General features: G+C 37.7%; 1 protein-coding gene across 1 annotated transcript in view; it reads right to left on the bottom strand.

Moving 5' to 3' along the window:
* The window catches only part of CNTNAP2 (contactin associated protein 2), a 1,109,936-nt gene extending 1,102,768 nt beyond the window's left edge, over window positions 1-7,168 (bottom strand). Inside the window, exon 1 of the mRNA XM_086468640.1 lies at window positions 7,072-7,168. Coding sequence (XP_086324766.1) covers window positions 7,072-7,168 — 97 coding nt within the window. The remainder of the gene's footprint in view (window positions 1-7,071) is intronic.
* Between the last annotated feature and the right edge of the window lie 20,142 nt (window positions 7,169-27,310).

Below are 27,310 nucleotides of genomic sequence, written 5' to 3'. Positions count from 1 at the left end.
ACAATTTAACTGTGTTTTAAACTGTGTTTCAAGAACTTTACATCAGTGACATTTAAACACAGTATGTAACTCATGAAAACCTGAAGTATATTGCAATTCCCTTGCCTGCTGTGTTGCATCCTGTTGCATTAGGCTCATATACTTTTAAGCTTCCATTTGTAATGGCAGTAGTTCCTCCTTTTCTTCTCTGGTAAACTTTACCTCACAGACTTTCTGCTACCCCTTACAGAAATGGACCCTCACAGTAACCTCAGCTCCTCTGCTGATCTTCTGTATTTCTTCCCTCTAAATTCCAGGTTTTCATTGGCTTCACAATAAATATTGGTGTAAGTGTACAAGATGATTGAGCAATAAATCAAAGACATAGCCAAGCCGTTTAGCTAATAAAACAATGGACAGTGGCACACCTCCAGAACTGGTGCAAAAAAAATGCTTATAGGCAGATAATTCTTACATTGTAGAAACAGAAAAAGTATAGAGAAATGTAGCATGTGCATGCCTGATTTCCCTGAGCAAAGGTTGCATAATATTACATGATATAGCAGTTTTACAAAATCAATCAGAATGTTTATGTTACGTTTAGACAGATATCTAAAAAGGTCATTAAATTTCTACAAGAAAATGTTACCTTCCCTTTAAATTGGGACTTAAACATTCTGAAGAAAGAAATAATAAATGTTCCTTCTAAAATATCTAAAATATATTGTGGGATGAAAATCCCTTGGCTAGTATAGTTCAAATGCTCCCTGGCTGTTAGAAAGTATTTTTAGCTGCTTATTTTATTTATGCATTTAAAGTTGCAACCCAACCTGAGCTTTTACTGCTACAAATACAAAGCCAACAACAAAATTCCTGGCTATGTCAAGTGGATCTTAGTCATTGATTTATTTAAAACATATTTTTGGAGCATATACACAGCTGAAAATATATTATTTGATAAATATTTTAAATGTTGATAAATATTAAACATCAAATTATGAACTGTAAGTGTAAATATATCTTTCAGTCCCTCAGTAGGCTTAGCGTGACCACTCAAGTTAAACACCTGAAAGAACCACCTCTACAGAAGACTGTAAAGCCAAAAAATCCCTACATATTTTTAGGCAGAGGAAAGAGGTAAATATGAATGTCAATATCCTTTTCTGCTCTGAATTATCAGTTGTTCAGGCTTACGGAACAAATAGGTAATGGCTCGCTACTAGAGCAGTGCATGAATACTGAGACAATTTCTCAGGCAGGAAAGGTCTCAATTTTGTAAAGCTATTTATAAAATTGCAGAACTATCAAAACCTAGATGTGCCCAGGTTCTTGTAAATGCCAAACATCAGTCTTGGGAATGTTTTTATTATATCTATGATATCTTCAAAGCGGGAACTGCAAGTCGCTCAAAAGAATTGATTACTGAATACCGAAATTTCCTGCACCACCAAATTCAGAGATTTAAGATGTTCTGCAATTAGCTGGTGGTCTCAGATTATCTACCTATGCAATGCCAATAAAGCAGCTGAATAAATGAAGTGTAATACAGATAAAATCAATGTTAGTTAAAAGGCTGAAGTCTGAAGAACCTTTTAATCATTTCTACTATCTCATACCAATGGACTGAATCATGAAGGTCTCACTGACAAAAAACATAAACGCACAGTTCTTAAAATCAGCAGCAGAACTTCTGTTCCCTTCAGTGGGAGAAGACTCAAGCTACCAGACTGAACTTTTCGTCCCACAGACCTTCCTGATCTTTCAAAGAAGGATCTGATGTTTACATGGACTTTGGAAATCACGCCCTGATCAAATTACCTCTTTCTAAAATGATCTCTTTCTAAAATCAGTATTTTAAAGAATAAATTTAAAATTATAACAGTGTTTAGAAAGAGGTAATTTGATCAGGGCGTGATTTCCAAAGTCCATGAAAAAGACTGATGTTGCTTCTCCAACATTTTCTCTCTTAAGTGCCTGAAACACATCTGCAAGTGGATGTACGTTTGGAGACCAAGCATGATTGGCATTTAGGAAATACAGACATGGGCGGTGGCACAGCTCAAGATTTAACTAGTTATCTTATGTTTGACCTATGAGTCAAGTTGCTCAGAGGTAGATCAGCTATGTAGGAAAAGAAAATGTAGAAAACCCCCGTAGTTTCTGCATAGTTTGTTGTTGCCCTAAGCATTAAGTGTATTATAAAGTTTTAAATATTGCTGCAATTACTAAATATTGAACATGAGATCTGATGCTTTGTAAGATTTAGAGATCCAAGTTGATATTCCTAAAGAATTCCTATAGGTAAATCTACTGTCTCTCACAGATCCATAGCGATGTGAGTTACCCAAGTAGATCCACAGTTTCTAAGGTCTGATTAATATATTACATATAAAGAAGTTCCTGTTACAAGTGCATCAACTGAAATAATCTTTCAAAAGTGTCAAAAGTACCTGAGTAAAACCATGAGAGATAACAGAAAATATTTCTCGTCTCCTTGCAAAAGAAACAGTCAATGTTCACAGAGACAAGTTTTCAATTCATAGTCTTTAACTTCACTTTCAAACTTTCTTGCAGACTGGACCACTTACTGAAGGACTTTTTGTGTCTTATTCCATATTATTGCACCAGAGTTTAAAAAAAACATGAATGAACTAAAAACACAAGCAAAGCAAAAAGAACCCAAGCAAAACTCAGCTTTTAAAACATTAATTCGGTGACATTTGAAATTGATTCAATGCCCATATATAATTTTGAATCAGACTTTCTGCACATAGACGAACATCTGCAACCAGGCTGTGTGCAATGTTGCATACACAGAAGTTAAGGACTGTCTGAAACTTTGGTTTTTCAGCAGCAGCACAGGCTCTAGCTGCCGTCACCAATTTGAAAATGAAAGGAGACTATTTATTACTATTTCATTCACATGTAAGGTAACATTGTGTTCTAGTAAAGAATATTCATTTAAAAAGCCACCCTGAGTAACTCAGTTCCTAACGTTGTTAAATAATAATCAATTAACAATCTGTTGTTTGCCTGTTGAATGTTACTTTTATTATATAGTGATATATAGCATGTTAAATAACAGTACTATTATATAATGATGGGTGTAAATTTTGATCTAATTTGTAGCTAAAGTGTTCTAAAAGAAAAAAAAAAAAACAAGAAAGCATATGTTTAATGTTATGAAATCCTATGGTCTTATACGAAACTTAGGCCCTTAGTTTAAAAGCTTAGGATATTTGTAAGTGCTTTGACACTCGCGGGTAAGAAAAATGGTTAGATGTTAAACCTATATGAAAATGTTTTGGTATACTTGAAACTAAATGCTGTGGGATGTCTGAGATTGGATCCTGACAATAGGACCTAAACTAAGAAATGTTAATCAGATGTAACAGAAACACAACCAGAATTGATCAGATTTCATCAACTACCATCATGTCTGAAAAACTATCTGGGCAATAACTATTCCTGAGTGTGAGTCTAACAGAATACATGACATCCCCACATACCCAACATTCAAGCACCATGAACTAGAAGCATAAATTCTTTAATTCTATATAGTCCAGAACTCCTGAAAAGAAGTTTCTTGTACATGCCTTGCATTGTACAAGGGACATTACACTCTTTTAATACTTTTCTCGCTTACCTAAGCTATTAAGGAAAGGTTGGATGCCATGCAGTCAAAGCTAAGAGATGCATATTTTTGCCCATACACAAATCTTAATGATTTACTATACTTGGCCCTCATTTGAATTCTGCATTGAATATTGTAAAACGGGGTTAAAATTCAACTTCAGCAGTGTTATGGTACCTACTGCAAAAGCATGGAAAGTATCAGAACTAGTAGTTTTAATAGTTCGGTAGTGATCAGGTTTGCATTGCACTTAAACAGACACAACTTAAAATAAAACGGAGCTGTGAAAGACAATTACTTTTTAAGAGAGTTGTTTTCATAGAGAAGCAGATGATCCCATGATGAATCCCTTTAACATTCTCATTAAGAAGACAAGGTCGCTGCTTTGCGTGTTTTTTAAAGAACACAAGTGAAAGTTAGTCCATCCATAGCCGCAATCTTATCATTCCATCTTTAAGCCACGTAAAAGACTATAAAGCACTAAATTTGTATTTTCCATGTTACTTTTTATCTCGTGATGACCTCTCCTGGTTGAGCTGTTCATTAGCCTTGATTCCAGAAGTTAAGAGTATTTTGATCCCTCTATGTTTATTTCAAAAAAATTGCAGGAATATGAAGAATTTATTGCCCAGGTATGAAAACCATGACTATGAAAAAAATTACAGTAAGATCTGAGTATTAGTGTGTGGGATACTGTATCAGGGTGTATGTTTACTGTGCTGCAAGATGGTTTTCAACACCCACTTCATCTTGAGATAAAACTGAACAAGATTCAAAGCTTTCAACACAATCACCTCTGAATCAGTATTACTGAGAGACATCATTTTAATGACAGAGATAGATTTATTGACTTTGCAAAGTAAACAAACATTTCAGATGCAGTATATTCACATAAGTGATATCCAATTCTATTCTTTCCAAAAACTATCTTTTTCTATGTCAGCATAAGCAGTCTGCAAGGAAATATTGAATAGCAAGCTCATGTACACCATGAATTTTGCATACTTCCTAAAAAATACTGTAAAGAATAAATTTGCTGCTGTTAATTACTTCAAAGCCAAAACAAAGTAGCAATGAAGGAGAAAATAAAAATGGGGTTGGAAATCAGTTTTACATCAAAGTTGCATTTCACACAATTTTTAATTCTTTCAGAAGTATTCCCAATATAAGGTTCAAAAACAACCGATGAGGAAAAAAAAAAAAAAAAGACAAAGAACTAAGTGCATTCTCTTGTCAAAGCAGAACAAAATTCCCCCATGTCATTCACAATCAGTTGCATACAAAGTGAGAAACAATCACAGAAAATACAGCACAGCGACCAGTTTGCACACAAAACTGTGCAACAGAATAACCAGTTAAGTGGTGCACCAAAACACTGTGACACAGCACTTGAGTTCCTACTGTGCTACCACTTCCCAAGCACTCGGACATCTTTACAAGAATTTTAAGCATGTACTGCAACGTGAACACTCCTTTTGTAATTTTAAGGCTGACATGTACTTCTAGCTATATTTCTGTTTCCAGTAAACAAATCTATCTCCGTTTCACTTTCAGAAGTGAGTCAGAAATGAAATGCTATGCACTACCTAAGAAGCATGGTGTATAAGCTCTTGGAAGGTGAATTAATACAAAGAAATCTTTGAATATCCAAAAAAAAATTGTCAAGGTGGGAATGTATATGAGTAAACCGTAATTATGATTACATATATCCTTTATTCATGGAATTTTTGGTTATAGTGATGATACTACAACCATTAACTTCTCAACTAACTTCTTTCAAAAGTTAATGATTTAGCTACCTACTGTAGGTCATCTTCAAGTTAAACCACAGCCATTAGTTACTGAATAACAACAACAACAAAAAAAGCTCAGAAATCCTACTATAGAAAAGTCATATAGGGAACTTTCTTTTCCAGAAACAAATTTCTGACAACCTAAATCGTTTTTGTTTTTTTTTTTTTTTTTTTCCCTGTATATTGCTGTTATGCAGACCTTGCAAGATGATCATGAAGAAATAATAGTCAGAAGAAAAATCAGATAGCTGGTTAAAACTAAGCAGTAAACTTCAGGATCAGTATTTCTCCTAAATCAAAGGTAGAAAAATAACTGAACATCCTATAGCCTCTGAGACCTGGATACAATGCAGACACTGCTGTACATTTTTCTGTTGACACACAAATATATGTCTAAGTGTAAGCAAATCCTGGAACAATAACATTGTTTTATTTTTCAATAGGTATCAGATGATAACTGATAGAAGCCTACTGAGAGAGTACAGCAGTGCTCCAGTTCCTTAATCATTGCATTGTTCATTCCTGCCCCCAAGGAAACAAATAAATAAATACTATGGTCCACATAAATCTCTATGCAGTATACATTCTAAGGCAATTCACTGCTTGGTCAGTAGAATTGGCCCCCATTCACACACATACAATGCCAACACACCTCTCTGGAACATCTCAGGATGTGTCTTTTCCTCTATAAACAGCAGAGGAAGTCAACAGTAGTGTCTATTTTTGACCATTCTATAAAAATGCACTGCTTCATCTCAGCATGCATTTCAAAAATACTTTGCCAAGAGCAAATGTTTTATATGGTCTGAAGAGAAGCAACTAAATATTTAACACTGACATCTACCTGCAAATGTTTTGCTAGAAACTACAACTCAGTGCAATGTTAAAGATTTGATCTAACATCCGTTGAAATCAGTGAGTACACTGTCATTTTTACCCCGATAGCAGAATTTGGTCCTGTGTAGGTGCTTTGCACTCCTCCAGTCTCAAGTTCAGCATTTCAGCAGATGCTTGATCATTTCTCTATTTCTGCTTCCCTAGGGGTGCAACTGCTGGTCTCCTCTAAAACATATTTGCTCATTTTATTATGAGAAGCAAAACTTCACTCTCAAGAAAAGCTGTCCTGGCTCAGCTCTCTCTCATCAACTCACCATCATTCTTTCCTCTTCAAATGAAACAAAATTTTCTCTTGCTGCTCCTTGATAAAACACTATTATGGAAACTGCTCACATCTCCTCTTTTCCCTCACACAACTATGGAAGCACTTCCAAATGAAAATTGCCTACCTTCTGAGGAAGGTGGGAAAAAAACAAACCAAAACAAACCAGTCAAAAAAACAAAAACCACTCCAAAACTTTGAAGAGCTTCTCTTTGATTCTTTTCCCCCTCTGACTCCATTGCAGAACCAAGACTGTATCACAGAGGAGGTCTTTCAACTTTCCACAGCAGCTACAACTGAAATCATCTACACTAAGGAAGATCTGATAGGAAGCACTGTGAACAGTCTCAAACCTCAGTGCACACATGTACATACAAATACACAGAAAATCAAACACAAGATTCACCAGCAAAGAAAAAATAATCAGCCTCCCAGAGTTGTGGGAATTACCCTCTGGCTTATTGCAGAGCTAAAATTGTTCATGCTTCTTAGAAAAGGGTACTTACGAGATGCAGGCAGAGCAGTCCTGGCTCTGCAGCTAATGCTGCTGAAAATCCAGAGGAAGAGAGCTGCCCTGCAGCCAGCTCGGGTAACCACAACCATCCTTCACTTCCTGGCTCCCTGTACTCCAAATGCCAGCCGCAGAAGACCTGCTTTTCTCCACTTTGGCCCCTTCTCTCTCTCTCTCTCCTTCTCTTTCTCGGAGGAGGTGGCGAGGAGGTAAAGGGGGCAGGGCTTTACCTTGGGGTAGAAGCCAACCCCCCTCTTCGTCTGCTGTCTCTGCGTTTGCAGCAGCAGGGTAAGTCCCGGTACTTTTCTTTCCCTTATTTCTCTGTGTTCGTGTGTGTGCGTGTCTGTGCCTCCTTCTCAGAGGAAGGAAGGAAGGAAAAAAAAAAAAAAAAAAAAAAAGCCACGAAGTATCAAATAACAAGGATTGTAGAAGAGAAAAAGAAAAATTAAAAAATCAATCCCCAAAAAGACGTGGGGGGAGGGAGGGGAAGGGAGATGGAGACGGAGGGAAGGGAGAAAGGCGGAAAAAGCTGTTGGTGCTGCTAATGCTGCTGTTGATGTTACCACTGCAGCTGAGCCCTTCTTCCTGCACAGAGCAGCGCTGCTGAGAGAAGCTTGCAATACCCTCCCAGCTCAGCTATATATACACAGTGTACACGCACACACAGCCGGGGAGCCAAACACACACTCACACAGGAGCAGGGAGAGGGGAGAGGGAGGGAGAGACACTCCCGCAGCAGAGAAGCAGGATCAGAGCCTCTCTCAGGTATTCATCAGCTTCCAGCAGGAGGAAACGCTGCCACCAGCAGCAGCGACCTCCCACCCACCCACTCCCCCCCTCCTCCAAAAAAAAAAAAAAAAAAAAAAAAAAGCAGAAGGGAAAATCCTCTCCCTAGCACTCCCCTCCCCTTCCCTCCGCTTCCTCCAGCTCCTCCCTCTTCCTCTGCGCCCCTCCGGCCTCCAGGACCCTGCTCGTCGTCCCTTGCCCGCTTCACAGCCAGGGCCGGGGGACATCGGCGGGGATGGAGATGGGGGCCGGGGCGGGGATCGGGGCCGGGGCCGGGGGCCGGGGCAGGGGGGGGCGGGGATCGGGGCTGGGGCCGGGGCCAAGGCGCGGTGAGGCCGCGGCGCTGCCGCTGTCCGTGGTGCTGAGGGCGGGCGCGGAGCCTCCGTGCGTTGGGGCCGCCCGGCGCCCCCGCCCGCCCCCGGGGCGCGGCGACAGCCCCGTGGCCGTGTCCTGCCTCCCTCCCTCCCCGCCGCTCCGCCGCGCAGCGAGATGGCAGCGGCTCCCCGAGCTCCAGACTGCCGGGATCCGAGCCGGGCGGCCAGCAGGCAAATCCTCCGAGCGGTCCTAGCTCTGGGAGGTGAGCACCATCCCGCCTGCAGAGAGCTGGACTGCAGGAGCCGCTAATGCAGATGTTTTCATTCGGTAATTAACTCTCACTCCGAGAGCGAACCAGGAAGAGAGCTGCATTAAAGTGTCATTAAGGTTTTCACCTACAAGAGATGACTGAGGAGATCTGGCCATATCCGAGCCTTACGATTTAGGGATTTCCAGAGTCTGACTGCTCTTCTCCATCCCTCTTCATCTCTCCTGCCATTGCCCTTAAACAGACTGAACCAAAAGTTATTGCTCGCCAGATACAGTAGAATAATGACAGTGGGGAGTTACTCATGGATTATTTATTCCACAATCAATGAGGCAAAGAAAAATGAAAACAATTATTTCTCGGGTGTTATATAGAGAAGGCTGAGAAATTGAGAGTTATAACTTCTTTAGAGGAGCCCCAAAGCAGGGATAAATTATTTTCAGTGACTAATACATGTGCTGTTAACAAGTATCTGCTGTTACTTAGTGAATGTGATGAAGTGGTTAAGACTGTATAGGCCTTGCGATAGCAAGATCCTCAATCCTATTGCCTTTCAGAGGGAGTGCAGTGCCTATCTTTCAGGTCACTTTGAAAACTCATCCATACATAGTATGTGATATTCCAGGAGAGCTGTGGCCTAGAGGTTTGAGCACAGCACAGGAAAAACTTTAAGTGCCAGTCCTGGGAAAAAGTATTTCTGTAATCTTGTCCAACTGCCACAATTTTTCCTCCTTGAACTCTTCCCTCTCTTGCCTTATCCACATCAACTATTAATACATCTGTATTTTAAATGCTTTCATAGAAATAACGCAAATATGTCTGTAGCAAACGTGGGACGAAAAAGTGCACCACAAATGCTAAGTGTTACAGTTATGTCTGGTTTTGAAAGAATAAACATTTCCATAGAGAGACTTTGTTACCCCCTCTGCACCTCTTGAGCCTTCTGTCATGCCCTCCCCATTCCTTATGCCCACAGACACTTTTTGATGTTCAGTAATCATTAGGATATGTGAGGTTTCGGAGAATTAACTAAGAAGCAAATACCAATTATTGCCATTCAACAAGTCCAAAATTGCCCCTTTCCATAACTTTCTTTCTTGTTAACATTTTCTAGTCTCCTCCTGCTCTATACCCCACAATTTTTCAAATTTGTAAATCTACAATTTCTGTTCTTTAGCTACAGTGGAAACGATAGTGCTGATATGCTATCAGAAACCGACTGCATATATTCATAGAAAAATTAAAAACCTCTCACTACGACATGCAAAAAATCCTACTGCTTTCATTCTGGGATCTTGCAACCCTTTCAGTATTCATTGGCCTTTATTATTCACCTGAGTAAGTAATAAACAGCTTCTCTGAGTAAGTATTTAAAAGCTCAGCAGACCATGTTGCTAACAAAATTTCTGCTTCTTAAGGTCCTTCCAACAAGCTCAACAAAAGCAATATATTGCAGATCATCCATTTAAACTTTTGTACATACATACTTGCATAGCATACATTTCATCAAGTCCTCCACTGGACAAAAATCCAACTTGAGTTGTTCAAACTTCACACTTCTTTAGCATATGCTAATTGAGATTTTCAAAAACACACTCAAATTGCTCACAAGTGGGCATGCATTTAAAAAGGAGTTATAAAGGATAAGTCAAGTAATTCAAAACAGGAAGATTCAGCAGGTTGCTAGATGAGTATCTCAATAGTAGTGATAGTAGAAAGTTTCCCTGTGGTTTGAGACGGAAGAAATAGCATAGATAATTGCATTTTCCCCCACTTTGGAACAGGATCAGTACTTAAAAAACTACATAAAATATTTAAACTATGTAGCAACAGCAATGAGTTGTGCAACAGTAATGCAATTATTTTTAATATAACCATAACTGGGCCTGCAAAATCATTAACTTTGACTGATTCTGTCACACAGAAATCATTACAAAGATCTTCAGGCATTTTTTAGTCCTATAAAATAAGCTCACTATCATATATACTTTTTTTTTTTTTTTTTTTTCCTGAAGGATGTTTTGAAATATTACTTTACATGATTCAACAAATCCAAGTTTAATATATTAACCTTTGAAATGAAAACATGGTGTTAGGGCACAATGTGAAGTTATTAGATACTTCTCTCTTCTACTCTTCCTGCCAACCCTTCCTTTCCAGAGTGTAAAGGATGTTTCGAAGCAAGCAGTGAGACACTCCTGCAGTCTGAGCAGAGCACCTGCAACCTTAGCACCCCTATTCTGCAATTGACAAGCACCTGCAACTTGGGTCAACAGGGACCTGTACTCCACACACTGCAGGTAAGGGAAGTGTCCTAGCAGACTGGGACAGACACACCAGCCAAGGTGTACAGAGGGAGGATCTTCCAGCAAAGCTAGTCCCACAAAAGAATTAATCCTTCCTTATTTTTCAAATCAACACTCCTAGAGCTTCAAACACTGGGGAGATTATCTCAGTCTACTGCTGAAACCTCCCTGGCAATTAGTAAGACACTAAAGTGGTAAAAGACTCTACTTATTACAGCTGTACACAAATTTTATTGAGCTTAATGGAAATTATGCACACATATTGATGAATGAATAGATCATTCTGAATTTACTAGGGCTGTCAAGCATTGTCTGCTAAATGGAATTCATCCTGGACAGAGCTATATTTACAGTACATGAATGTCAAGAAGAAAAGCACGATGTCAGAAAGTTAGAAAGGACAATTAACAATCTCAAACACTGAGGGGAACCAAATGGCATCCAACAAAGCGATCAGCTGGGGCCACAGAAGAAAATTAACAAACCAAGCTGAAAAAGAACCTGAAACTTCTGAATTAATATTGAAAAGTAAAAGCCATGCTTCTTTATTCCTAACTATCATTTTATCACAGTTTTTCCCTTCTATATTTTTGGTTGCCAAGGACCCTTTGCATGGCAGAGCTCTAAAAATTATCCGTAGCAGAATTTCCATCCAAGTTTCTAGGATGGTAGATAGGAGGACTTCACACGGGAAAGGCAGATGCAATGTATTTCACATTATGACCAAACAAGACTTTATGATTACATGTATAGAATTAAATGCCATATAATAGACAGCTCTATTAGTGAGGGAAGTCTTGGGTTTATTAAGAACAACATGGGGTTTTCTACTGGGACTGTCTACAAACGTCTTTATTTTTTTCTCTGAGGGAGAAAGTGGGTATACGGCAATTGCAATCATCTGCCTGTGAGAAGATGTAAAGACCTGAAGAAAATATTTATTTTCTAGAAATGTAAGGAAAGTCTTTCAGATCCTCCCTAATATAGCTAAAAAGGAAGACGAGGGTGCATTGGCAGAAAAAAGCCATTATCTCCTTGCTTCATGCAGCTAAAAACATAGCATTCTAGTTTGAAGTGAATGCATTTTGGCTTGACCATCATGTTGTTGTTGTAGTTGTACTAAAAGGAACAAGCAAATAAACTGGAAATGTGTATATCGGTAATCATAGCAAACCACCATTCTAGTTCTTTCTTTACATGCTTCATAACAAAGGTGGTTTTAAGATAGGGGCGTTAAACTCTCAAAATGCTCCGTATGTCACTATTAGAAATTACGACGCCAAACTCTCATTCATACAGACATCAAAAGAAACTGAAAACGCTCAGAAGTTTTCAGCTTCATGCCCCTACATCTTCTGTAGTCTAAACATGTGCTCAAGACAGCATCTACCTTTAGAAATGTCTTTTGGGATACCTTGGTCTCTATAAATCTACACTGCATAATGAAAAATTTTGACAATCAAAACAAATAAAAAATCATGCCATATGTCTCAGACATATACTAGACTTGAATCTGCACTTTATAGACATGGAAATAGAACTGAATTCCATTCTCATTCTGCATCATGACTAAAACAACCAAACAGAAATGGTGTTTACCTGTTAGAATTGCAACTGTTTTACACTAATCACCAGTCTTATTTTGAACTCGTTTCCAGTTTAATGCTCCTTGTAGCAACGGAATAAACTGTCTGTTTACAAATATAATTTAATTACTGTTCATCCACTTCACTTGAACAGTCTAAAATAATTCTGTTCTCCAAGACATGGTATTTTTCTACACATTCATGTCTGTATTTTTCTTTGGAGTTTGCCTTCAAACCCCACCTTAAAAGCATTTCCCTCCTCCCCTCGTCTAAGCACCACCAGTTTATTGATTTGGATGTTTTTTATATTGCAAAATAATTTTGCATCCCTACTATCCCTGAAGACTATCAATGAAAAAATGAAACAACATTTGAGAATCACTGAGACAAATGGTGTCTATTTCACTATTCTTTTCTTCCAAGCTGGAAGTGTTAGAGCAATGAACACACCTATTTTGAGAAACTGACTGGTTTAGGGAGCTACATGGAGCAACCTGGGGCTGCTACTAATGCAACCAGCCCAACTGGAAGCTCAGGTGGGTCTTCTACATCATGTGCATAAAACAGGCAGGATGAGATTTTTCTTTGCATAAGAAGTAAAAGATGAGGTCAACAATAGCCATCTGAGTACAGTGGTCATTTGGGGATTTTGCCAAATTCATCACCTGAGAAGATTTCACTGAAAATTATCTACAGACAATTTTTAAAACACGGATTAAGTCCTTGAAAAACTGACCCCTTGATGTATCTATTTCTATTCACCCTGGAAAAAAGACCAGAGTTTTTGACTCAGTAACCTTAAAAGTTTTATTTCTCTCTGTTTATTTATTTTTTTAGATCACATATGTGCCTTCACAAACTAGTTATGTTATATATTGCTATTATTAATGGCAATAATACTTTACATTGACTTTATATTTTTATATATTATTTAGATTTTTGCTAAATGGCAAATACATTAAATGATATTTTCTAGATCCTAGTGTTGTCTTGAGTGTTTTGGATGAGTAAGGTGGAATCTTAGTACTAGCGAAACCAGAGGGAGTTTTGCTATTGAATCAAATGGAAATGGGATTTTATCCCTTATATTTATACCTCTGACATCTGAGGAAGTCCCATCTCTACGAAGAGACAGACACTGTGCATCTCCTAAGTGTATAAAATAACACTGAATATGTTATTTATTTATCTTCCAGGCATCTACACTAAACTTGCATTGTATTTAAGTGTCAATCTATACAACAGATTTTACAGAGAATGTATTCTAAAAATACATTTAAACGTACATTTAAAATACTGAACTGAAATAATCTTTTCTTAATTCAGTTTAGACCATTTCATAGGCAATTCATGGATGCACAGGAGAAGATCTATGTTGAAATAAAATGCACACAAAGTGAATGATAGTAATATTATCAAAAGCTATTGCAATTATGATGGAAATATTTCTGGTCACCTTTAAAGGAGAAATTGAAATAAATCTGGAATATTTCCTTCTGCTATTTGTGGGGTGAAAAAAGCCTCTTTCACTAATGCAAAGCCTGCAAGGTGAATGCTAGAGAAGAGACTGTCAGCTCTTCTTACATTATTGTTTATGCCTGGATGAGGACACTCCATGTGACTTGAAGGCTTTTGCAAGACAAGCACATAGCAACACTTCGTTAAATACAGTAAATACTTTCATGACAAAGTAATATTAGGGAAGAATTGATATATTTTTAGCTATATTTTAATGCAAATTAGCAGCTGAAAATACAGGGAAGAGCCAGCATAATCTGACAAAATTTCTTTCTTTAAACTAACAGTGATCTACAGCCCTTATCTTGGCAACTTGTTTGGTAAAGGTTTTGGAATAATTCACAACTAGTAGCTTTAAACCACTGCTTTACGTTAAATAATTTGTGCTACCAAGGACACAGCCTCATTATCTACTCAATACATATTTAACAGATTGGAAGAGGTTAGCAGAGTAATGCACTGAAGTTACTGAAGCATTTAAGCATTCTGAGTAAATATATATTTGCCTCCCTGTTATATTGTCCACATCATTCAGTCTCAATTACCTCACTAATAAACCATAGTTATCTTCATCTCCTACTACAGATAGCATATGAATACATGACAATAAAAGTACTTTAAAATACTACCATTTACTCCATCTTATAACATTAGGAGTATCCCGAGTCCTCTTGAACCATGTTATAAATTCTTTCATTCAATTGATTGTGGAAAGGCACTTGGTGTTACAGTTAAACGTGAAGCTCCAGTAATTCTTCATTATGACTCCAGGACCTCCTTTTATTAAGTACCTACAGTGCACCTAGTGCAGAGCAGTGTGTCAATCATGACTGGAGCTTCTGCATACTACCTGAACATGATTACACTTAAATACGTATTGTTTTGCCTGTCTGCATACCTATCTGTCAGATAATTTCCCATACATCTCTTGTGTTTCGTTTGTTGTTTTTTTTTTTCTCTTTTCTCCTTTCTGCTAGGCTTCTGATTTCTAACACAGACAGCCTGGCATTAAGAACAACTGTACAAAGATTGGCAACTTGGCAACTTTTTTTAAAAACTGAAAGGGTCAGATGAGCTTTATGCTAACTTTAGGAAGTCACTTGCCATGGCTATGCAAGCGCCATAACTTCTTGGGCTTCAGTGGAGTTTCTGAGCTGTGCAAGAGCTCCAGCTGAGCCTGATCAGATCAGCCCACAGCTCACAATGGAGCTACTGTATCCCATGCCTTGAAGAATGTCCCCATTCACCAGTTGGAGGTTCTTATTAAAGCCACTAATCTCCTACTACTTTAAATGGAAAAATAGTACAGGTTTTTGGTGAACTAAGGAGATTGGATGCTAACTGGTATGGTGGTTTGAAAATCACTCTTTATTTTATTGTGATATTGATACAAATTCTACACTATAGTAGTTATATCCTGAAAAAGAGGTGGCTTATTCATTCCTTGTTCAGAGCAGTCCCACCACAGTTAGTCTGATATTCTTGCAGGGGAAGCAGTCAGCAGGCAGTAGTAGCATATAATAAAATTATACATGCCTGTACATCATAAGTGCACCCACAAATATTATGAGCAAAAATGATGGCTTTTGACATCTAGATAGCCATTTTGAAAGTAAGGATAAGGCTGAGAATGAAATTACTTCTTTCCATAGAATCAGGAGAAAATTAACTAGTAGTAACAAGGGAATGAAACCAAATTACAAACTGCAGGGCTGCACTGTGACCTGTTTTGCCATTCCTCCTCCTGCACTGACATACTAAAAGCAAACAGGAAGCCTTGACAGAAGGCACACAGTGTGAAGAGCTCTGTAGTGTATGAACGTTGCATCTATGACCACCCTTAATGACATGCAGCCTCTCATTAGACTTGATAGTGCAGAGGCCTGTCATAAAGACCACTTCAGCTTAATTTATAAGGAGCCATGTTCTGGTTTTAACATATCTAGATTTTACTCTATACGTTGCAAAACAGCCTGGGTTTATTGCCCCGAGTTAGAGAACATCTAACCAAAGACGTGATTTTAGTCTTTTCTGCAATCAATAGTTCAATGCAACGAGCTATCTATCACATGCCTTGTGACACAACAGTACAAGAGGTGCAGCTGGGCTCTCGACACACACATGAATCTGAGATGATAATAAGCCTCTATGCCATGACTCTCACACCAACCACTGCAATACACTCTGAGTCTGCTGTCGAGTCTGGTGTCACGTGAAAAACTTTTCATGTATGTTTCCTCTGTTTTGGAGAATAGAAAGCTCCCTGCCTGAGGCAAGAGGGTTCTAAAATAACCCAAAAAGCGACCTTAAGTGACAGACCAGAGAACTGTGAAGTAGCCTGTGGGTAAGCTGCCTTATTTACATGTCAGGGGCTTCAGCACCAGCCTACCATACAGTTCTATTATCTCTTAGAGAGCAGAACATATATGTATCACCCACTCACACAAACCAAGACAGAATGTTACGTAAGAATGTAGTAAGTCATGTACAAATATAGTAAAATACAAATATCTATCATAGAATGACAAGCTTATTATTAAAATACATTCTGGGTAATCTTCATCCATAAGAAAAGATTGGAACAGGCCACCCAAGTCATATCAGTCACCCAGATTTATCTTCCAAGACAAAGTCCCTTCTCCTCTCAAGCACAAATCCTTTTCACAGTATTTATGAAACACAGGGTGACTTTCTGTGAGGTATGTCCACATAAAAATCACTTAGCTTTCAGATCCTTTTCAGCTTTTTTGAAAGTATCGGATACGAAAAAATACATGTGTTTGATAAAAGACTGATACTTCTTGATCTTATCTCATTTTTTAAATTGCAAATTATAAAGAAGTCACGTTAGGTAGACCAAAGTCCTACTACTACAACAGTGCACGAGTTTTTAGCTATAAATACATTAGTAATAAAAGGTGCTTAGACTACTGTATGCTACTCCTTGCAACGTGGCATGTGATGAATGAACAATAGTTACTCTCCACAGCATCTAAGGATTTCAAAGCATCACACAAATATTGAATTAAGCTTCCCAATGAGGTAAGTAAATATTATATCCATGTACAGAACATGCACAGAAATCTATCCACAACATCCAAAATCACCCATATTCCAACTGCTGTGTACAGGATCCACTGGCTCAGAGACCAAAATCAAATTTTGGACACCAGGCGGACAAATCAGCAAAAGCTACGCCTCTTGCTCTATAGGGCAAGTTGCCCTATCGGGGCAAGTGAACTGGAAGTGCTCCGTTAGTACTTGGATGGAGATGGCAGAGAGTATGAGAGCATGAAGGACTTAATCATCAGAAATACAGTCGAAGAGGAAAAGGCAGAAGAACCTAAGTGAGAAGTACTTTAAAAGGAATCAAAGGAACGTGATGACTGTAGCTAACAAGGTAGTGCCTTTCGCTACCCATAAAGAAAATATGATAGAGCTATAGGTGAACTAGATTAAACTGGTAGTAGAAATGTTTGTCATTTACAGAGTATATATTTTGTTGTGCATTGTTCAAAAGTGATACAGTGCTATCTTGCAGAAATTTCTGCATTTCGTAGAAGTGATTTGAGTGCAGAGAGGTATTTAATAACAACACTTGTCACTTTTCAACAGTGAAAAATCTTCAGTATCCCAGTCAAAAACCTTGAAATGTGTTTAAGTCCATATGGCTGTACTCTGTGCAAAAGAAAGGTGAAGAGCAGGTTACTTTATTTCCACTTTAAAAATACCTTGAGTCTCTCTGGTAAATGTTGAGAACCAAAAAGAATGCAATCTCTTTAAGAACCAAAAGGAATGCAATCTAATTATAAGTGCTGCTGTGATAAAAGCACTGAGTTCTACTGTGTTTTCAGCTTCATGATGAAGTAAGGACTCATTGTTCTACCCACGGACATGCCTGCCAGTGTGGGAGAATTTTAGATGCAAACAAAAGACTGAAAGACTATTCTCTGCTCATCCATCTTACAGCAGCTAGTGATTTAGTTGCTCACCACTTCTGCCTCTAGTGAAGACCACTCTATAGAAGAGTTGTAGCTATGTCAGTACCATTCTGAAAAGCTGTAAATACAGCATAATCTGTTTTCTAGGTGCTCTCCATCCGCATGGCTGCTTAAGCTATTAACCACTTGGCCACGCACAGGCACAGAGGATACCATCTAGGACACATCTCAGTCACATTTCTTGCAAACCAGCTATCTGCAAAACCAGCAGGCCTAATGACGCAGGTGGCTTCAGAAGTACCCATAGCATTTATAGACACACTCACAGGGATATTTTGACAACTCAGACTGAAAAATCTGTTCTTCCAAGAAAAAGTGCATGTTTTGTTCATTAGTCTTCTGTTCGCTCAGTAGACCTTGGTTTTATTTCAAACCTTGATCGCTGTAACATTCACTCTGTTGCTCACCCAGCAGTCTATGGCATTACAAGAAGTAAAGGGTTGGAAGGAAAAAAAAAAAAGGACAGCATCTTTCTCCTTCTCAAATCAAGGAAGTGTTCATCTAAATATAGACATCTAACTGAACTTCAGTCTCCTTTAACATGTGACAGAGAGCTAGTCAGGACTGTCAGTGTAATTTAGGACAAGATTCATGTTACTCTAAACTAGAAGTTTGCACATGATCAGATGAGTCAAGTACCACTAAAGTGCCTATTTCCTCTCCTCTAACTACAAGAAGATCCTTGGCTACCTGGCACAGCTGCAGACAGCAAAACACGGGCAAGATGAAGCCTGCCTTAGAATAGAGATTCTGCTGTCCGTCCAGAGTCTGCCTCGCCCCACATGTCTACTCACGCACACCGTGATGGCTTGCTCACATTGAAGATGTAAGAATAACCACATTGAGAACTGCGGAATCACACTAGGAATTGAGAAGCATCTTGCTATACAAGCTGCTTCAGGTACATTTTCTTTGCAAGCATGGTCCAGATTTGAAATTTGCTAGTTCACACAAAGCCTAAGTTTTTGTCCTTAACCAGAAATTACAATAATAATAATTAAAAAAGGAAAGAAATACCCAACACCACGAAACAAAGAAAACTTCACAAAATAAATAACAGATAGGAAGAAAGAACATGATTATCAGACAATTCAAAGAAAATACTGCATTTAGCAGTAAAAGTAGTAGACACTCTATGCTTTTGCAGCTCATACAAGAAAATAAAGGAAGGACGCAGTTGTACTGGGGTTTTTTTCTTTGTTTGTTTTTCTTTCCAGCTGTTTCTCTTTTTTTTTTTTTATCACAGAAAGTCTAGAATTTCTTATTGACTCTAATTACAACGTAAGTAAGTGTTTCCCTTTAAATTAGTGCAAATACTGGGTGGACAAAAGCATTCATATAGTCGATATTGCTAGGTCCCATCCATACTAGCAGTTTTTTCACTGGAGTAACACCTTCAAAATTACCTAAATCTAATTTAAAAAAAAAAAAAAAGCAAACAATAACAAGTCTTTCTTTTTAAAGGAAAACATCTTTTCAAGGTGATTCTGTGTGCTCTGCTGTAAGTTTGTGAGAAAAGTTTAACTGTAATCCCTATTTTGCTTCCAAAATTTAAAGAAAAGAAAAATGCCTTTGTCCTTGCCTCTTCTTTCAGAAACCCAGATGCTGTGCTATACCAATCTATGTGCCAAGCTACCCATCTCTCTCTCCTCAAGTGGTCTTCCAACATTTCAATTTATTTTATTATCAGCTTTCAAAGTAAAACATAAAAGAACTGGAGATACTGGATCTTTGGCTTGGAGTGGTTGCTGAACAACAGGAAATACAGCACTTTGCTTTCCTAATAAGGCCTTAACGTCAACCTGTCCCTGCTGTACTGGCAGTTATAGATCAGAACAATTTACCTTTTTTCCCCTCCATGGATGCCCAGTAATTCCTTCCTTCTGGTGACAGGATACATACACTCAATCACTTCTTCCTCTCCAGCCTGTGCAAGAGGAGAATCATAATTAAAATTTTACACATTCATGCAAGTACTGCTCATGGTATTTCCAAATTAGTTTGAGAGCTGGGAAAGGTGTTTGATTCACATTCTCTGATATACCAAAGCAAAATCATAGCTTCTCACTTACGCTGAGTCAGTGCTTGCTGTATAGAGAGAGCGCTTTGATCAGTTTGCCTTCCACAGCCTACCCTGCATTTCTTTTATTGTCAATGACCAAATTCCTCACTGCCTTCGTGGTGAACTCGATGGAGTCTACAATTCTATAGAATTTATATTGTCTTGCTTATATCTAACTGACATTGTTTATGACAGCATTGGGAAAAAAAATTGATGATAACTGATTGTCTAACTCTGGTTTCCAGCTTAGCTGGAAAACACACACATTTCTTACTTGGTCAGTTATATCTTAACACAAAGCTTGATTACTGATTAAAAAATGTGCTCCATGGATCTGTCTCTTACCTGCACCGAGAAAAACTTCACACTTCCAGATCCATCATAACTTTAGTTATACAGAAAGTAACCAGGTTGATAGACGGTGAAAAAAATCCTGCAAGACCATACGTAGGAGAAGTATTTCTTGGTTGGAATCAAAGACCAGAAGAGATTTCCTGATCTATCAATTTCAACCCCTTGTGATTTCAAGAATTCCACTTTAAAATTTGTTAAGTTTTTCCACATTTTCTTGTTCCTTTTGGAAAATCGAATCAGAACATTTTAGTAGTCAAAAATCTTCTTTTAATTTCCAACCAAAATATATTTATGTTTGCCTTATGTACATTTGCATGTGCCAACATTGCCCCTTATCTTGAAATTATTCTTAAGTCCCAGCCAGATTAAAACCAAGACAGATTGTTGAACATTAAAATGCACGGTTGAAAGCTAGGGAAAAAAAAAAAAAAGGGCTTAAATCAACCCATTTATAATAATAAATACAGCGATACGCCTCCTTTCAAACACAGTTGGCATTTTTTACTGTATTTTTTTAACCCTAAAGACGTCAAACAGTATGTATAAATTACAACTGAAGAAACACAACAGGATGTACACTTGTAGAAATGTGGAACTATACCTGTGCAAAAAACTCTTCTTATCCTTCTGGAAATTAAGACAAGCTGGTTTAACTACTTGTATTTCTTTACTATCTTCATCAGAAACTGCCACTTTCTAGGTCATTTGCTTTTGTGTAAAGTATCAAGCCCAGAGGATGATGTTTCAGGTACATATTTCACATGAGAACTATGCAAGCTTCCAGTTCAGCAAAGTTCTTACATATGAGTTTTCTTAAACATTTCAGTCCACTTTGTCAGGGTATTCAATCTACATTTCTGTGAGTATTATTCATTTCAAAGGAAGCCTTGTATCAGTTGAGCATAATGAAAGCAGCAGAATGGGACTTTAATTTATTTGGAAGCCAAAAGTCTGTATTTTTCAACTGTCAGAGCAAAAAACCTGTTCAGATAGAATTTAGCTTTCCTGCTTCTGAGGGATTTACTAGTTCATGTAGGTGACATAATGTTTGGAGCAAGGGAGAAATGACTTCCCTGGCTCAACTGATCAGTGGTGACATTCACCTTATAGATATGACAGTAAGGCCAATGGACAACAGAAATTAATTATATAACTGGAAAAATGGATATGAATGTAAAAGTTTATGAAAACCCTATGCTAGATCTCTGCATTCTGTTCAGTATTTTTTTTCCCCCTGCAGTTTGTGTAACTGTACAAGAGCATGAACCTTCCAAGTAAAAGTTTCTTGAATTACTCTGAGTACCTATGTTTTCCATGAAAACCAGAAACAACATTTTTGTGACATGTTCTTGGCAAAAATACTTTCATCCAGTTCTGTCACAGAGGTACGATGGATGAGGGACTGCAGCCTCATTCTACAGATGTCACCGGGGAAAGCATCTGTAAACTTTTTATGCACTAAATGCCAACTTTTATTTCACTAGCAGAATTGTTATTTTTTGTGTTGCAAATGTATACAGAACTTGGCACATCCACATACTGTAAAATTTTGTACATCTGTTAGATACACCAGTTAGTCCATTTCTCATCACTACAAACAGTATAAACTATGGGCAGCAAAATATAATATATCTAGCCATAGACCTAGGGACCCTACTAGGACCAAGCAGGCTTTGGTGAGGAACTAGATATGCATGTTAGTTTAGGATTGGCTGGAGCACAGCATACTCCTGGGAACCATCCCAAGCCTGCTCAAAATGATGTCCAACAATTCTGTGTCCCCAAAAGGATATTTCTTTGGCCATGGTTCACCAGAGTACAAAAAAAAATCAAACCAAAACAAATAAACCCCATAACTGAAATGGTTTTAATAGATTACATCAGCTGCTCATGACTAAAATTTTCACCAGACAGAAACAAAAGTTTAGGCACTTGAGAAGCTGGATTGGACTCATCCCAACAGCCTGTATATGTTGTACACATGGAACGTGAAATGCCAATGATTTTCCTTCTGTCCAAAGTTAAATGAATACCTATTTCCCCCTAATTTACTGATCAACAAAACCTACCAAGTAGTAAATGAAAGGGAAAAAAGTACGCTAGAAAGACACCATGCATCCTTCAGACACCAGTGAATATTTCCAGTACAAATCTGTTGTCATGGCCTGAAAATTCTCATCAAATAATAATGACATGCTGTATATGAACAAGCCTCTGACCATGCAAAATGATTGAGAAAATTAAGTAACTTCCTACTCTGGTCAGAAGTACATTACAATACTAAAAGTAACTATGGCCATTATCTTGAAATGTGCTTGCATGAAAGGTATTAAAAGTGTTGTTTTATCTAACAAAAGAAAAATTTAGCTTAGTGGATCACTAAAACTTTAAAAATTACAGCTTCCACAACACACCTACTTCTGTTCTAGACATCCTTACTCACACTAGTGTTTCTTGACATAAATAATAATAAAAGAATAAAATAGTTCTAGAACCATATGTCAGTAAATTCTTGTGAGATGTTGGTTCTCCTGATTCCTACAGAATTCAACTGCTCTCAGTGAAGTTCCTCTCAAACTGTACAAGTAAAAGCAGACACAAATATTACTGATATTTCTATTGTATATGATTTATAAAACACATGCATACCTTTTACCTCCTTTCCAGTGGACAAATATACTGTTAAACTCTATTACAATGAAAAAATATTTTATGTATCCCCTTTAAGACATCCCTATGACCAAGGTTTGAGATAAACATTATGAATTTGCATTTTGTCTACTTCTCACCTTTTTTTGCAGCCTAAACATTAAGTCACATACAACATATCTTAGTTATTTTTTTTGTTATTTCAAAAGTAAACTTACTGAGACAGAAAACTTGTACAGATAGGAACTGAGTAGAGTATGAACGGAACAACAACAATGAACAACAAATCTGAAATATCTACTGCTTTGTAGTCCAGAGTAACCTGGATGCAAGACTACTGGAAAGTATTTGCTTCTTTTTTGTGTTAAGAGTACTCAGGTAGTAACAGCTTTTGTCACACAGTCCTATGTATAGTACTTTGAAGCAGCACTGTTGACTTCAGTTACTCCATGAAGATGAAATATTGGCATCTGATCTCAACAAGTAAGAGAATGTGACTCTCCATTAGAGATGGTTCATTTTCCTCTTACAAAAAATCATTCAAAATTAATCAATTGCAGTAGGGAAAATGATAATCTAGCTTGTGTTATTACTAAGTCTGCTGAGAAAGAAAGGCAATAAAAATATGTTGCTAATGAAACTTTTAGATCTTCAAATGTAATACTCCAATTCCTTGTCACTACTTTAGCACAGAGCAGCAGTGAGAGTTGTTCTGTCAAATTAAGCACTGGCACTTAGTAAGGATGCATAGAGAGCCACTTCATTTATGTAGGAAACTCACTGCTACATCAAAGAAAGTACATAACATCATGGCACTATAGAATCAAAATGTTCAACATGCTCTCTACCCATTGTAGCATCTTTTCCTCTAAGGGTATTAAAGTACCAAAGAATTCATGCATATAATCCCAAAAAAGGAAGATCAGAGAAATTTCTCCCAGGACATAGCTAGCATGTGAATTACTTACTAGGAGCAGTAAAAGGGAATAACAACATTGTGAAGATTGCCCACCAGGTGGCATGTGAGCCATATAGTGTTAAGAGAAGCGGTACTGTAAATGCACACGATTTTGTCTTGCGCAAGACAGTGAACCTATCTGATTGGTTTGGGGACAAATAAACATAGAATCATAGAATCATAGAATGGCTTAAGTTGGAAGGGACCCTAGAGATCATCTAATCCAACCTCTCTGCTATCTATAATTATCCACAGTAATTCACAAGCAGTATTTATTTTCTGGTAAGAACCACTTTCATTAGTTAGGCTCCCTAAAAGTGTTCAACGATAGTCAAGCTCCTTACCAAACTATCGGCCGTTATGGATTAAGGATTAAATTTCACTTTGACGTTTATTCTTTGTGGTAATTTTCATACTTGGTGGTAACATATCCATCAGAGCTTTTACAGTCAAACAAGTTGAGTTTTAAGGACTGAGACTTTTGGCAAATACAGAGACAGACAATCAAAGCACAGAAAGCAGAGCTTCCTAAGTACTCTATGGCTTGGATTATAACTGATCATAAATAGATAAGCACACATTGATAAAAGATACACCTGGCTTTACCTACTCCACTCAAGATGGAAAGGACTAATACCTTCTCACAGTCATGATTACATAGATACACAGTTGCATATACTGTTGTCTGGAGAACTGTAGCCACTAAAAACTACAGAAGAAAATCTGAAGGTAATTATTGCTTGCTAATACAGTGTAGCAGTCGGAAGAAAAGAGAAGAGCCAGAACTGTGCCCCTAGCCAGTCTTCTATAGGCTGCCAGAAGTATTTCAAAGGCATTCAAGAAGTTCATTGCTACGATAGCAGTCTTCAACCCTCCCCAGTGTCACAGAGATTTTCTATGTTTATTTTGCAATTTTCCAATGGGTAAGTTAGTGGTTTACTGCTTTTGGCTCTAAGACGAGGGCAAATTGTTCACTTGCCACACTTGAGCTTCTTCATCAACAAAATCTTTTGGGATTCTTATTACCCTCCCTTGTGAAATTCTGAAGTCAGTGCTGAGCAGATCTAGTAAGTAGTACTATAAATAGTCCAGATACAGCAATCTTTTCTATCAGTCAAATATTGCCAATTAGCCAATTACCTTCTAGAAAGTTCGCTGTCCTGAATATGTACACGAGTCTTTGTTTCTATCACACTGGGAATCCATAAGTCCAAGTTGGGTAACGAGTCTAATTCTACAGCTGAAGATGGAATAACATCATTACTATTCATCATTTATTATTTTACGGTATTCTGGGTGTACCCAGTAAACACAAGAAATTTCTCACAGTAGATAACATTTCCTAAATGTCAGTGTTATTATGATTTATAAGCTTGAAGTTTTTATTATTATTACTGCATATGTATTTCTGCCTTTGCATTATTCAGCTGTGGAAGATCTTGGCCCCCAGGTATTGCTGACACGGTTTTCTCCCCTGTCATCTGTATACCTCCCATTACCTTTTTCATGATTTCTGCTGCTCTTGTTGATTTTTTTTTTCTCCTGTCTCCTTCCATGTTACTTCCATAAACTTCCATCGCAGAAATCTGCACTCTTATTATATTCTTTAACATATATATGAAAGAATCTCTGCCAAAGACATCTTCTCATTGATATTAATGTTTATCCATCTAAGAAATCTCATTGGCCTTCAACAGTTCTCTACAAAACAGTTTCAAGCCACTACTGGTAACAAAAATTTAACAGAGATCATGGCCTGGTATATTTCAAATCAAATTTGTGCAAAGTTTCCATGTTTTTCCAAGGAAAATTAATGTGCTTTTGAACAAGTGGATTTTCTGAAATTATACGGTCTGAAATAAATAATAGAAAATAACCACTAAAACTGCAGAAAAAGAGAAATTGTGGGTTTGCACTATGATTGTTGCAACATTTGTTTAGACATCCAAGAAGACCATGGCCTTAATCTGCTGTGTAAAATATTGTGTAACTGACAATTATATTCCCCCCTACAAAAGGGCATTAAAATCACATTTGAAAGCTTAGAGCCTACTTGAAAATCAGTTTTGCCTTCTCTGTTTCCTTCAGCTCAAATAATATAACAAAACTCAACCTTCAGTTACAAGAATGAGTGAGGGAAAAGAGAGATCCCCGGTTTCCTACAGTGACTGAACCCTTCACAAACTGTTACTCTCAGGCCTGATTCTTGCTTTTGCCTAATTGAAGTTAAACAAATATATAAATACCCTTCAAAAGAAATTGATACTTCCTCATTTCTTGTGGAGTCTCAATTTCTTCTCCCACACTTGTGTTGCCTCCTGTTTTGGCATATGATGAAAACAACATTAAAAAATACATAAACTTACTGATTTACTTCGGGTGATTGATAAGTACTATGTCTAGCCAGTATTACACCATTGGCACTTCAAAGCTGACTGTTAGCTATTCCCAGCTGCCCTTCTTAGTATCACTGGGTTTTCACAAGAGAAAATCATCCAGATCAACTCTTCCTAATAAGAGCAGGTTAAAGGAAAAAAAAAAAAAAAAAAAAAAGGCAATCAAAATAAAAAGTCCAGTTAGTTTTCAAAAATGACTAGATGTGTTCCTCTTCAATCTGTATCAGTGAAAATGACACAGTGACCCTATTCTTTCTGTTCTTTCCATCATTTGTAAATTGGCTACATTAACCACCTTTCAGGAAGAAGGATTATGGTCTCTTTTGAAAACACCAGCTACTGAGTATCATTCTTACTGAGAACACTAGTGCTTGTCACATTATTTCAAAAAAATAAAACAACACACCAATTCATTTTCTTCTCAGGAGAAAGACAGGTGTCACTTTAAAAACACAAGAAGAAATAAGAAAAGCAGTAGCAGATCACAAGCGGAATTCTGATGGCCAGTACAGTTTACTCTATATTTTTTACGCTCTCTTCCATTCACTTTCTCTCCATCCTTACCCTAATGATGCCCACCAGGAGCGTGGACATTCAGATATTGTCGATTCTAAGGAAAAAATTTTGCTTGGGACCACAGAACGTGTGATGTTCCTGAACTCTCAAAAACAGGGAAAAGGAAAGTCTTTGGGTTTACTCTACACTACGGATACTTTAAGGAAAGAGAACTCTATTACTTAAGTTAGAGATTTACAAAAGCACAGAAGGCAGTCAAGAGTCCCAATGCTACTGATGATCAGCAGAATGGGAGGGATGTTGGGTGTTTTTAAAGCACGAATATCGATCATATCTTTTTCTCCTCTACAGAAGGAAAAAAAATAATGGAAGGAGGATGTTAAGCAGCAGTTACAGCTGATGGAATTCCAAGAGGACTACACACACTTATTCATTTATCTTTCAAACATAAGTCTGTCATAGTCCAAGGTGGGCACATCATGCCTAGGAGGGGCCAGAAGAATTTTCTAATGAACTACA

Source organism: Leptosomus discolor, chromosome 7, assembly GCF_034619465.1.
Source record: "Leptosomus discolor isolate bLepDis1 chromosome 7, bLepDis1.hap2, whole genome shotgun sequence".
Classification (NCBI taxonomy): Eukaryota; Metazoa; Chordata; class Aves; order Leptosomiformes; family Leptosomidae; genus Leptosomus; species Leptosomus discolor.
Note: the sequence above shows the minus strand (reverse complement) of the source record. Positions and strands in the feature narration are given on the sequence as shown.